Source organism: Sinocyclocheilus rhinocerous, unplaced genomic scaffold (assembly GCF_001515625.1).
Source record: "Sinocyclocheilus rhinocerous isolate Xijiao unplaced genomic scaffold, SAMN03320098_v1.1 scaffold1405, whole genome shotgun sequence".
Lineage (NCBI taxonomy): Eukaryota > Metazoa > Chordata > Actinopteri > Cypriniformes > Cyprinidae > Sinocyclocheilus > Sinocyclocheilus rhinocerous.
In genome coordinates, this window is record NW_015645543.1 from 156,548 (window position 1) to 170,669 (window position 14,122).

The window sequence follows — 14,122 nt, forward strand, 5'->3', positions numbered from 1 at the left end:
ATAGCTACTTAAAATCTCCACACTAAATATCCATACTTTTATTTAAGTAGGCCTACACATGTCAACAACAGGGGCAAGTTCAAGCTCAAACCGGTGTGCACCGTTTTGCTACGGTTTCCGGTTTGAACAACATGTTTCCTGGAAACGGTGTGCAACGGGGTTTGAGATGAGTTTTCTCTTGTTTGGTGGGTGTGTCAAACATGTCAGCCCAATCAGCAGCAACATGTATGTAAACCACGCTGTATTAAAGAGACAGCTCGCACAATGTAATTAACATCAAAATAAACTCACAAGAGCAAGTATATTGTTTGCACATGTTTATTTACATTAAAGGCAAAATAACTAAAATAATAAGAGGACGAGTATAGATCTGGAACTTCTTTAAGTCTGTCTAAATATCTAAATACTGATTAATGTAACATAAAAATACTATACATATTTATATATTTTGCTATTGTATTATGGAGTGACACTTTAATAAACTTTTCTATACCCCTCTGATTATATAATGGTAAATATTACAATATCATAGCACAACAACAGTGATCAGCAATAATGATAAGCCAAATACTCACAGTAAAAATAATAAGGTCATATAGATCATAATACAATCTTGGAGGTAAGAAGTGGATTATCCTTCACCTGAAATGTTTGTCTTTTCATCCTGAAATGCGAGGCAAATGTTGAATCACAATAATTAGGAACCACAGTTTGCACAAATCCCTTCACTTGATTGGGATGTTCCTCTTTTATTCTGGACGGCAAGGGCAGTGACTGTAACATTGAGCGTATTTTGCAGTATTAAACACGTATTTATACCGATTTCATCAGGCTCCGAAAATTCTTCAAAAAGAACACAAAGAATGGCCTTCTCAGCTGCCATAGCTGCAACTCTTGCGTCATCAGAACAGGGTGTTCAACGCACCACCGTTAACGTTTTGTCGGGGCTGAACACCGTTTTTGTCGGGGCTGAACGCAGCCCAGGTCTCCATGAGATGTCCTAAATTTGACCACAACTATAGCACATAGTTTTTACATTATTATTCACACTAGGCTGTACAATCTCCTAGTCAGTGGCTTATATTCCTCATTATCTGCGGTTCAGAGCATCTGAAATGCCGCGCCTCTGCACGCCACGCATTTTATTCTTCCTTTTAAGTAACAGCCGCCCGAGGCGTTCGTGACGGGTGATCAGACACAGACCGGGAGCGCGCGCAGATCCGCCCTCCAGACGCCATTTCTCGGACGGGGTGGGGAGCTGAAGCAGCTTTTACACCAATCCTGGGAAGGAACAGAAAACACAACAAATAGACATTTTAAAAAGTCCTCTAGGTCGTCTTGTGGAGTGGCAGCGTCGTGCCTCATATAGGGGAGCGCCGCGCAAGGAGGGAAACTTTCTGTTGCGAGATTATTCACAATTAGTTGTGTGAAGACGTGTTGCGGGCCGCCATTTTTGTTACAGCCTTCGAAGTCTGTTGGGAGTCTAAATAAGAGACAAAACTCTTCCGTACTTTGTGTTAATACACGAAGAAGGTCTCGTTGTTGGACGCGACCGACATACGTCGCCTTGAATCGTCATGCAGAGCGATTTATTAACTTATTATGGCGTTGTTTGCCTCATCTTGAGCGGACGGTGATTGAGGACGGCTAACGTTAGCTGGCTAACGCGTTATATTGTCTCATAAGCTGCAGCTACTTTCACGGAAGAGAGAGAGGAAAGGGGAACTTTAATTCTAAATACGCGTTTTTGGGTTCGTTGCGAATTTTTGGGGTTGTTTAAACCTGTTCTAAGGTCGTCGTGATTCTTGTGTTGGTGGAAATTTAGCGATGCATCAAAGTTGGTTGACGCCAGTCGCAGCCTGTCCGGTCAAACGTCAGGTTGCGGTTCAGTAGGACTGTCGGATCAAAAAGTGTTTGGTCGCTTGTAAGAATAGGCGTTTGTTGTTTTAATTTATTGCTTATTGCTTATTTCTGTTTTATTTTTCGAATTTATTCGCCGCAGTTGTATTTTGAGCAAATATGTCGTCTGCACGGTTCGACTCCTCGGACCGAGCCAGCTGGTATTTCGGGCCGGTTTCGAGACAGGAGGCGCAGAATAGGCTACAGGGACAGAGACACGGGATGTTTTTGGTGCGAGATTCCTCCACCTGTCCTGGTGATTATGTACTGTCAGTGTCCGAAAACTCCAAAGTTTCTCACTATATCATCAACTCTTTGCCAAACAAGAGATTCAAGATAGGCGACCAAGAGTTTGATAATCTACCTGGCCTTTTGGAGTTCTATAAAATACATTATCTGGATACGACCACCCTGATAGAGCCAGCACCAAGGTAAGAGCTTCATTTCGTTTTGACCGTCACATCATACACTCCATTTCTCACTAATGTACATTTTCCTCCCCTTTATTATGGCAAGCCGTTTAAACATTCATTCATTGAAACTATCTAGGATCTGTTTTATGCTACTAGTTCTCGTTTTTTTATTTATTTAATAGATTAGTGCCTCTCATAGATTAGTGCCTCTCTTGATACTAGTTGCAACTAGTGACAATGAGTGCAGTAGTGACAAGTCGTCATTAGGTGCTGGTAATTACTTAGTACTAGTGTATTCAGATTGTTACAACTACTAACAAGATTTTTTTTTTAAATTAAACAGTCAGAATGGCCACTTTTTAAAAATATGACAAGTAAAAAGCAGTTGTAACTATTAGGGATGCACTGATTTTTTTGGCCGATACTGATTTTAACAAACAACTATTGGCCGATAAAGATATTGGTGAATTGCATAAAGGGGTTAAAAACAAAAAAAAGCAGAATTGGTATTTGAACGTTTCTGTTCCTGCGTTCCTCTGTATTATTACCGTTCCGAAACCAGTTTGAGTAGAAAAAATGCTGGTTAATATAATGTTATTTTAAAAACTTTTTCTTTGCCTATAATAATAATAATAATAATAATAGCTTTCTCTTTACTCAAAAAGGGGAAAAAAAACACGAGGGCCTTGATCTGGTAGCCTATCTTGCGCTTAGTCATAGCCAATACAGCATCATCTTTTCTAGATTTTGACCAAATGTATTAAACAAAAGAAAATACTGTCAACGCTTTAAAGACATTAAATTAGGCCTATTTTTTCAAGATATTTAAAAATGTTTGCTGCATGGATAAAAAAATGCTACTCCTATAAGCGTTTTGAGAGGAAAAAACAGCCTAAATTAGTAGGCTGTATGTCGCATTTTATTATTAATATATTATTATTTTATTATTATCATTCAGAAATAATGTAGGCTAAAACACCGGTAAATAAAGCAAAATATTTACAGACATTACAAACACAATTAGGCTATTTTAGTTCCCTTCTCCACAACAAATCCTCTAAAGTTGTAAGCCAAAACGAATTAATTTAAAAGCGAAACTGAAGCCTACCTCTCTCATTCTGCACGAATCCAAATGATTCCATATTCATGACGTATCTGGATGCTAAAATATTATTTATGTAAACTATAGGCTTTGTTCTTCACTCACATCATCCTTTACATAGGCTATAACAGCACAGTGAGGCGGTGGTTACACTGAATGGCACAGACTGTACTACAGACTATTTAAATTGAGCAGTGTAGTGGTCGACCGATATTGTTTTTTTGACAGCCGATGCCGATATCTTGGAAAGCCAAATGGCCGATATAATTGTATTTATTTTAATATTTAAGAAATTTGAAATCATTTGAAAATAATCATTTGAAATAAACATACTTATACTTTAGATGACAGTATTTTCCACAAATAAATAAATATTTTTTATAATTTTATAATTAAAATGGAAGTAAACCGTAACCAACCGTGCACTCAGTATTTTGGGAAGTTTGTGTGCATTGGGAACTCATAACACACATCATACATAGAGCACACAGTGAAAATGACATGAATGTGACAGTGGGCAAGTGCAGCATAATTTGAAATCACGAATTTATGTTTATAGCATTCAATTTGCACGGACCGAAAGTCACGCAGAGAACACGCGATCATGCAGGTCACATGCACACTTCACAAGATCTCACAACTGGATTCGACTAAGTTTGCAAGGTTTGTGAAATTAAATTTTCATTAGCCATTCAAAGATTTGTTTAAATGATGTAAATGAGTATTTGCTGAATGCTGACGGCAAACGAGAAAGTATTATAATGTTTGCCTTTCTATTACTAATAATATAAAAGCAATCGTTATAATACTTTTGGATACATTTTAATTTCTTTGTTTAACAGTTCTATCGGATTATTAGACAGACTTCTATCCGTATTAGACAGAACTGAACGATGACAGCGAACAGGAAGAATGTGAGCACAGGCGCTGCCGCACTCAGTGCCGTCAAAATAAAATTCCCGCCTCGAACGCATCGGCCAAACAGAAAAACTTATCGGCCGATGCCGATATTTGAAAAATGCCAAATATCGGCCGATATATCGGCCATGGCGATATATCGGTCGACCACTAGAGCAGTGTAACTTTTTATGTATGTTTAACTGTATTTTATTTAGATAATGAACAGGCTGCGATGTCAAGTTAGCAAAAATATGTTGTATGTGCGTGTGAGTCGCTGACACGATTCAAAACCGTAAAGCTTTTGCAAAATAACGAAAATGGCTTTCCTTTCAGTGAACTTTCGAGCGTGTTACAATGATCCAAACTCAGCACAATTTTTTCTGTCATTTTGTTAATCTGTTAATGGTTTAAGTTAAATATATTTCATGTATAGGCCTATATATTGCTTTTTATGTAGCCTATATAGTTTTATTCCATTTTCTCTGTTCACAGAAATGCTGCAGGTGCATGATGTGAATTTGTGTGAATCCATGTTCTACACGATCCTGCCATTTTTGCTGGTTTCAAACACAAAAAGCAGCATATTACCTGCCATTCATTTTCACTTAAAGTAGGCCTAATGCTTAATTGGCGGTTCGTGACATATCCTCAGATAAACTAACTCCGGGGCATTGCCATTGCAACTTAACATTACCTATGATGAATTTACAGCTGAGCATTTCACTGGTTGGATGCGTCAGCGTCACATTTGCATAGGCCGTACTATGCTGTCTGACAAGCTATATTTTGTACAGATTTTTTGTTTTGGCAAGTATTTAATTATTTTGCCCAGAGAAAAACGTTGGATTATGCAACAGACATGCAACTCATTGTCTTCATGCAGTTAATTAATAAACCATCGGTATCGGCCCTTTTCATGCTATTTCCGATATGCTAATGGCTATAAAATAATTAAAAATCGGCCGATACATCGGTGCATCCCTAGTAACTAGTGAGATAAGAAATATTGATAGTAACAATTGGGAAGACACTAGTCTCTTGTAAGTATTGGTATCTTATAAGTACTAGTAAAACTGAAAAACCAGCAATTTGTAGCTAGCAAAACAGTTTGCTTAGCTTCACAGAAACTGCATGTTTTAATGTTGCAATTAAGATAGGGTGACCATATGGGCCAATTTTACGGTACACGTCCTTGCCAGGACTTCTATATTGCCTAAAATATCCAGGTTTTGGCTGTTTGCGTATTTGCATCACTTTGATTGTTCTCTGTAGATCCCACCTTCTCACGCACCTCAATTGGTCGATTATGTACAATGCCTGCATGTTATTGGTCAAACTACTTTGGATGTTTTAGGCAATATAAAAATCCTAGCCAGGACGTGTCCCATATAAATGGCACATATGGCCACCCTAAATTAAGAAAATGTCCATAGTGGCAATAATATACGTTTGTTGATACAAGTCACATGGTTGGTTAAAGCCGTGTATTCAGTTAAACAGACAAAACGCAGTTATTTCATCTTGCGATTTTATTGATTACAGTATGAGGATAATATTTGACAGTTTTGCAACACCATCCAAAATTGGTATCATCGGAAATCGTAGCCAGCTAATATGCTGATAGTAAATTGGGAAAAGTACTGATCACTGTTGGCTTGCATATGAGTGATTATAAAATACTAGTAACATAAAATAGGTGTTACTGGTTTTAATGAATAACCGTTAAAACAGCTTGCCATATCTTTGCTGGTTTTTCTTCACATTTATTTGTATCCTCGGATTATTATTGTCAAGATGATCAGTTGAACATATCTGTAATTCCCCTGAATTTCCTCCCTGTATGTTTTAAAATGTTCTCATTGAGCTGTGCAATAAAAAGAAGTTCAGTCATTCCTATTCAAGATACCAGGAAGTTAACTGTACATGTGAAAGTGCACATTCTTCACAGAAATGCTGCAGGTGCATGATGTGAATTTGTGTGAATCCATGTTCTACACGATCCTGCCATTTTTGCTGGTTTCAAACACAAAAAGCAGCATATTACCTGCCATTCATTTTCACTTAAAGTAGGCCTAATGCTTAATTGGCGGTTCGTGACATATCCTCAGATAAACTAACTCCGGGGCATTGCCATTGCAACTTAACATTACCTATGATGAATTTACAGCTGAGCATTTCACTGGTTGGATGCGTCAGCGTCACATTTGCATAGGCCGTACTATGCTGTCTGACAAGCTATATTTTGTACAGATTTTTTGTTTTGGCAAGTATTTAATTATTTTGCCCAGAGAAAAACGTTGGATTATGCAACAGACATGCAACTCATTGTCTTCATGCAGTTAATTAATAAACCATCGGTATCGGCCCTTTTCATGCTATTTCCGATATGCTAATGGCTATAAAATAATTAAAAATCGGCCGATACATCGGTGCATCCCTAGTAACTAGTGAGATAAGAAATATTGATAGTAACAATTGGGAAGACACTAGTCTCTTGTAAGTATTGGTATCTTATAAGTACTAGTAAAACTGAAAAACCAGCAATTTGTAGCTAGCAAAACAGTTTGCTTAGCTTCACAGAAACTGCATGTTTTAATGTTGCAATTAAGATAGGGTGACCATATGGGCCAATTTTACGGTACACGTCCTTGCCAGGACTTCTATATTGCCTAAAATATCCAGGTTTTGGCTGTTTGCGTATTTGCATCACTTTGATTGTTCTCTGTAGATCCCACCTTCTCACGCACCTCAATTGGTCGATTATGTACAATGCCTGCATGTTATTGGTCAAACTACTTTGGATGTTTTAGGCAATATAAAAATCCTAGCCAGGACGTGTCCCATATAAATGGCACATATGGCCACCCTAAATTAAGAAAATGTCCATAGTGGCAATAATATACGTTTGTTGATACAAGTCACATGGTTGGTTAAAGCCGTGTATTCAGTTAAACAGACAAAACGCAGTTATTTCATCTTGCGATTTTATTGATTACAGTATGAGGATAATATTTGACAGTTTTGCAACACCATCCAAAATTGGTATCATCGGAAATCGTAGCCAGCTAATATGCTGATAGTAAATTGGGAAAAGTACTGATCACTGTTGGCTTGCATATGAGTGATTATAAAATACTAGTAACATAAAATAGGTGTTACTGGTTTTAATGAATAACCGTTAAAACAGCTTGCCATATCTTTGCTGGTTTTTCTTCACATTTATTTGTATCCTCGGATTATTATTGTCAAGATGATCAGTTGAACATATCTGTAATTCCCCTGAATTTCCTCCCTGTATGTTTTAAAATGTTCTCATTGAGCTGTGCAATAAAAAGAAGTTCAGTCATTCCTATTCAAGATACCAGGAAGTTAACTGTACATGTGAAAGTGCACATTCAGTAGTGGATTGGATATTACAGAAGACGAACCGCTTAGCAAAAAGTGGATTAAAAAATTTCCCCTTTGATGTCCTGTTTAAAATCCTCTTGTTGTTGATTATTAAATCCTAAAAATTCTTTCATCATTGTAATACAGGTACCCCAGTACCTCTCTGCCCAGTGGTCCTATTCAGCCATCTGGGGGACTTGGAGATGAGAACCAGGAGTATGTGCGGACTCTTTATGACTTCACTGGTAGCGATGCTGAAGACCTTCCTTTCAAGAAGAGTGAAATCCTAATTATTCTAGACAAGCCTGAGGAGCAGTGGTGGAGTGCCAAGAACAAAGAAGGCCGAGTAGGCATGATTCCCGTTCCCTATGTAGAAAAGTTGGTGAGGCCTTCGCCTCAGCCTGGCCAGGGTTCACGTAATTCCAATAGCTATGGCATCCCTGAGCCAGCACACGCCTATGCTCAGCCTCAGACTCCATCGCCCATTCCTCCCATCACACCCGGCGCTGTCATCAACCCACTGCCTTCCATGCAGAACGGGCCGGTAATGGCGAAAGCGATCCAGAAACGAGTGCCATGTGCATATGACAAGACTGCCTTAGCACTGGAGGTAGGTAGCTAAATTATGGATTTCTGTAAACAAAAATTTGCATTTGGCACCAGCTGAAGTGAATCTGCAAGTTTCCATTGTTTTATTGATGAAGGATAATACGAGCAGCCTTATGCCCACTAAAACCCATACCGTCATCTATTTCTTTCAGTTTACTAATTACCAAATGTTATTAAGTAAGCATAGATTTTTGCTGGCTAATCTATTGGTTGATTTATAGTAATACAAGATGCAGTACTGGCTGCCATAGACACCTAATGAAGCAATTTTTCTATAATTTATAAGATTTAACTGGTGCAGTGATCACACATTTAAAGAGATTTTACCCTTCATTACTTTAGGTCAGATGGTGCTGATAGCATGGAAATGTGAAATGACTAGGGATGGGTACCGAAACCCGGTATTTAATCGGTCCCGGGGATAAATTATGAAAGACCGGAGTATCGATAAGCTCTGACGTTAACGGTTCTGCTATCGGTACTGGAGTAGTAATACCGTTAAAACCTTAATGATACCCATCCCTAGAAATGACCAATATTTTCTTTTGATGACACACTTGTCAGCTCAGATCTATGTTTTTGAGGGGCTTTCCTTAAGACAGACCTATAAACTTGTTTGTGAAAAATGCTTTAGGAGAAAATAAAGCTTGCTGTCCTAGGTGTTTGTTCCTGTGCTCACTGACTTTCAATAGATTTTTACTTCTACTTTTCATAGTTTGCCATTTGCATGGGCCGCACATGTCTCTAAGAACTGTTGCACAGCGACTCTCTCCACAGTTACTGATAATTTTTGAGTGTGGAGGCTCTATTTTGTTTAATTCAGTATAGAATTTATTGTTGATTTGTTCAGTGTCTAGAATGAAATTCCATACTTAGTCATCGCACCTGGCAAGTTCCAGCACTCCTCTATCCGTTTCTACATGCAAGGCCTTGTCCATTTGTAGAAAGCATTACATAAGCTATGTCTTAGTCAGCCTGAGAATGTGTCAGTTGATTCTGGTAGGTGCAGGGAAAAGGTGTGGAAGCTCATGGATGTGGATTTACGGCTTTTATAATTTTTTAAAATTATTTTCTTTGTATGTTTTTGTCTTTTTGTACATAAGTTTTGTCTGTCTGCTGTATTTTACATATGAGTGCAGCTTATATATGTCATCTTATATATAGCTTATATAAGCAAGGATTATGACAGAGTTTAGTATGGCCTAAAGCAAAATAAAGTCTGATTTAGAACAGCTATTTCAAGCATTTTGGGAAAATGAAGCATGTTGGTTAATATTAGGGGTTGGACAATATATCGATATGGCGATATATCGTTGTCCTTCATGCGATACGAGAATCGATATCTGGCGCCAAATATCGATATTTTAATTATTACAATAAGGCGCTCTATATAGATTTCCCTGCTCACAGCGTCTAAAAATGCGTGGAAATCGCGGCCGCGCCATTTCCACCTTCTTTCCAAAGCGCTCTGAGCAACCATGAACCGCGTTCTCTATGAAGATGGGGAAGCACTAGGAACCGAAGGATAAACCGATTTCCAGCCACTGTATTAGCTCTACTGCTCTTTATATGTTTATGGAGATGAGAACTAAAAAACTGCCCCGGAACAGCTATCAGCGTGGACTGTAGGCATCGATCACGTTATTACTGCAGAGCGCATATTGAGTCCGTGAGTAGCCTAACTTCTCCGCTTGGATCGCAGGGGGATTTCCCTCACTAACTATATGAGTGCCGCCGGTGCGTCCAGTTTTATGTCAACAAAACTGGATGCTCTCTCTCTCAGATATTACAAGGGCGCGTTATGCAGTGAGCACCGACCGGCAGAAACATAAATCTGCACCTATGGCATGGACGACGAAACAAAACCTCATCAGAGCCGTAATGCGGTGCAGAAGTGTGCAGTGTGTGCTTGCCTACATTTGAAATAGAGAAAACTTGCACTTAACCTTTTCACAGTCATTTTGTTTTCATAGGATTTCACAGATATTGTGGTGAATCGTTATAGGATTGTCTAGCAATATATCGACTATCGCAGAATCGCTGTATCGTGATATTATCGTACCGTGAGCCATGTATCGTGATTCGTATCGTGAGGTACCCTGCGATTCCCACCCCTAGTTAATATGCAGAGTCCTGTATAATTGGTGTCAAAATGATAATTGTATAATGGTTTTATAATGCCTAACATGCTTCAATAATGATTTTAGACAAGAGTGGTATTTTCATCAGTGTTTTAATGGATGTAAACTGATAACTCCATATTTTTGAAAAATATGTTGTTCCTTGGATCTGATTTCTGGTGGGCAGGACATAATCTTTTCCACCGGCTTTTCCTGAGTTTTATAGATTAGGGTTTGATAATTTCAGAGCTTTCACAGCACCGTTTAAGAAGCCAGTAATATGTTTCTCTCAATTTTTTTTCTCTATTCTAAATGCTTTAAAAGACCTGTACATTATATGTTTTTCAATTCATCTTGTTTTTTTTTTTCTTATAGGTGGGTGACGTTGTGAAAGTGACTAGGATGAACATCAGCGGTCAGTGGGAAGGGGAGGTGAATGGCCGGAGAGGTTTATTCCCTTTCACCCATGTGAAAATATTGGACCCCCAAAACCCAGATGAGAGCGAATGATCTGGGCCATGTGCTTGTCAGCACCCCATCAGCTCGCCGGCCGCCCCATCAAGTCACCACCGGTATTACGCTTGCCTGCCTTGGGGCGCAGCCATGACGCATTTCTCAAGCAAACCATTTGCGTGGCTTCTGACTGTTTACAGCTCCGAAAACTAACTGTTCTTAATCCACCTCACTTGGTTACAGGCGAATCAGTATTTTTATTCTGTTAATATTAATTAATATTCTGTTGTTTCCACACATCGGCCATCTGTACCTGTGACGAGGTGAAATGAGGCCTCCAACGTGACCTGAGCCTTCTTGCCACTCTCCTGCAGTTTTCTGTCTTCAGCTTTGACTTTTGCCAGCTAAACGATGTTGTGTTAAGAAAGGGAAATGAGGATCATTATACCCTCTGGTTTGATTGCCAACTGTTCACCCAAATTTGATCTTTTAGTTTGTCTTTTGTTACATTTCAACAGAATCCTAGTGATACTGATCTGACCTTTGGTAACAGCCATGACTTGAAGATGAAGGTAGGGTATTGCAGTGGCAGGTTCTTAGAGTAGCAACAACTGCACCACTCCACCTGATTGACCTTAGAAGCAGACTCACCAGTTAAAGTCTTTTTATTTTTTTCCTCAGCTAGTATGTGGGACTAGTCTACTGTAGCCTTTTTATTTGTGCCATAATAACTTATCTGTAAATTGCAGTAGTAGTGTAGCTAGATGGTTGTGGCTAGTCTCTCGGGGGATCTTTTGAATGGTGAAGGGCTTGCCTGTGGAGCTTTTTGCATCCAGTTGTGATGCCTTAGATGCGAGATTGGGTCTGGGGAGAGTAAAAACGCACCTCATCTATTCCATTGGACAAGCTGGAAATGTCACCTGTGCAATCATGAGCTCATCTCTGAGGACTGGATTCAGTGTCTGATTCTCTTACTCTGTAAAGGTGGCAGTAACGTTTGGATCTTAACATGACTGTTACTGCACATCACAAGGTCTCTGCTATAACTTTGATGGTTTCTGCCCAATTTTGATTCAGTAACCTGACATAAACATGACTTTTAGGTTTTGTCCATCTGTAATCAGTTTCTTTTATTAGCCATGTGTTACTGTGTGTTGAAATAAACTGGCATTTTCTAAAAAGGGATTTAAAAAGCCTGCTGGTGGCCTCTGTGCATGACCTTCTGGCCAAGAGGGATGTCCCTCTTAAGTTAACTGCTGCTTCATGTCATGTCTTTTTATTTCTGTCTGTTGATTTTTCTTTATTTTTCCTTTTTGAAATTAATTAATCTTTGTCTGGTTTACATCCCTAGCATCAAACATTCATATTAAGCAACCCATAGACCAACCCGTATCTTTTAGAAGTGCTCGAATAATTTGAGGTTTCAAATACATAAGTTTTTCTTTTTTTCTAAGGCTTTAACAGTATTACTGTTTATTGTTTCACATTACAAAATATCCATGTGGTCTCATTCGTTGAAAATGAAAATTTGTGCCTTTTATTTTCTTACATCATTTACATGTTAATATTTCCCATGGTTAACACCCGTGCTGGTATTACCCATTATGTACAGAACGAGTAAATAAAATTTATGTCTACTTCTCTGTGAGTGTATGACCAACTTTCTGCGTATATGGACTTGCCATGGTTATGAAGAACCTGAAAATATTAGGAAATATCATAGAATTTAATATGATTCTAAAATGCTTTGGACATTTACATGGTGAATACTGTTTTTTTCACTATTGTGTTTTTGTTTACATCCGAATTTTAAATATTGGTACCACACACACAAATGAAAATCCATCCCAGCAGTTTCTGCTACGTTGAATCCTAAAATTAAAACTTGTAATCACAAATGGCTGCTTAGGAAAAAGTCTTAAATGAATTAAAGGTAGAGTTCGTCCAGCAATGAAAAATCTGTCATCATTTACTCATCCTCAAGTTGCTTCAAATCTGTATGAATTTTTCAGATGTTGAACACAAAAGATAATACTTTAATAAATGTTGGTAACCAATCAGTCGACGGTCGCCATTGACTTCTATAGCATGGAAAAAATACTATGGAAGTCAATGGCTACCGTCACCTATTTTGCCAACATACTTGAAAATATATATATATACAGTGGGTACGGAAAGTATTCAGACCCCCCTTGGGTGAACGATCTCTTTAAATAGAATGGGAACCCTGTAAACAGAAGTACAAGTATCATTCTGGAGACTTCTGAGTCCTAAAGTGGGTCATTTCAAAGCTTCTGTTTCTACAGACATTTTGTTCAACCAAACAGTGACTTAACAGCCTGTTTAGAGACTGTGTTAAGTATCTGGAACAAGAGGTTGGTTATGCCATCTCACTTTAATTTTTTATTAGCACCAGTTGTGAATGTGACCGTGCCCTGGAGACAAGACATAATTAAAGAATTTTAATGAAGTGTCCAAAAAAAGAAACCCTGTGCTATGATGACTTCGAGAAAATTATGAAGGTCAGGCTTTGCTTTTTTTTTTTTTTTCCAGTAAATCAGGAGCCCTTCTTTTTGAGTTTTTGTATCTGTGACCTTGATGTAATGTATGCATCAACATCATTATCACAACAGTTCAAACATGATTTGGTGCAAAATGGGTTCCTCGTGGCTCAGGTTCTTTTCACAAGTATTTGCTTGTGTTTCCTTGTCTGTTGGCATGGATTCATCATGACAGTCTGCCTTAGCTATTTGAGAGCACTGTGTAGCAACTGGTGACAAAAGGAATATTCGGGGGAAGTTTGTACACAACAAACTGGAGGCTATTTAAAGGTAAAGTGTAATTTCTTCGACACTATATAACGGCAACAAATAGGACTCTATCATAGCAGCTCTATCATTTTCCTAAGGCTATAGTGTGATGAGTCACAATTACAGCTAAATAGATTGCAAATCTTGTATTTCTCATACAAAATGGGTGGTTCCTAGCCAGAATAAGCTGCAAACTGGACCAGACTGGTTTAAGTTAAAAGTCAAAAGAGTGACTAAGCGGACGTAACAACCTTTGTTGAGTCAATGTAAATGATGAAGGATGGGAGGAATGAAATTACGTTATGGTGGTGTAGAAATTACTCACTTCACCTTAAAAGTGGTCTCTATGTTTCAACTATGTAATCAGTTCTAAAAAATGAATTTAAAATTATGTAACCTACTTCTAGAAAACTTTGCAAATTCAAATAT

The 14,122-nt window shown here is 38.3% G+C and overlaps 1 protein-coding gene across 1 annotated transcript; it reads left to right on the forward strand.

Annotated features, from left to right (window-relative positions):
* Positions 1 to 995: 995 nt before the first annotated feature.
* LOC107706473 (crk-like protein) lies at positions 996 to 12,526 on the forward strand. The gene is made up of 3 exons (XM_016510190.1): positions 996 to 2,330; positions 7,849 to 8,311; positions 10,806 to 12,526. The coding sequence occupies exons 1-3, from the start codon at positions 2,020 to 2,022 to the stop codon at positions 10,938 to 10,940; spliced, it is 909 nt and encodes a 302-aa protein (XP_016365676.1). The 5' UTR covers positions 996 to 2,019; the 3' UTR covers positions 10,941 to 12,526.
* The last annotated feature ends 1,596 nt before the right edge of the window (positions 12,527 to 14,122 follow it).

Excerpts from the sequence above, each read along its gene's own strand:
- LOC107706473 (XM_016510190.1), top strand. The coding sequence starts at position 2,020 with ATGTCGTCTGCACGGTTCGACTCCTCGGACCGAGCCAGCTGGTATTTC. Across the intron at positions 2,331-7,848 it reads CTGATAGAGCCAGCACCAAG|GTACCCCAGTACCTCTCTGC; the intron begins GTAAGAGCTTCA and ends ATTGTAATACAG. Across the intron at positions 8,312-10,805 it reads AGACTGCCTTAGCACTGGAG|GTGGGTGACGTTGTGAAAGT; the intron begins GTAGGTAGCTAA and ends TTTTTCTTATAG.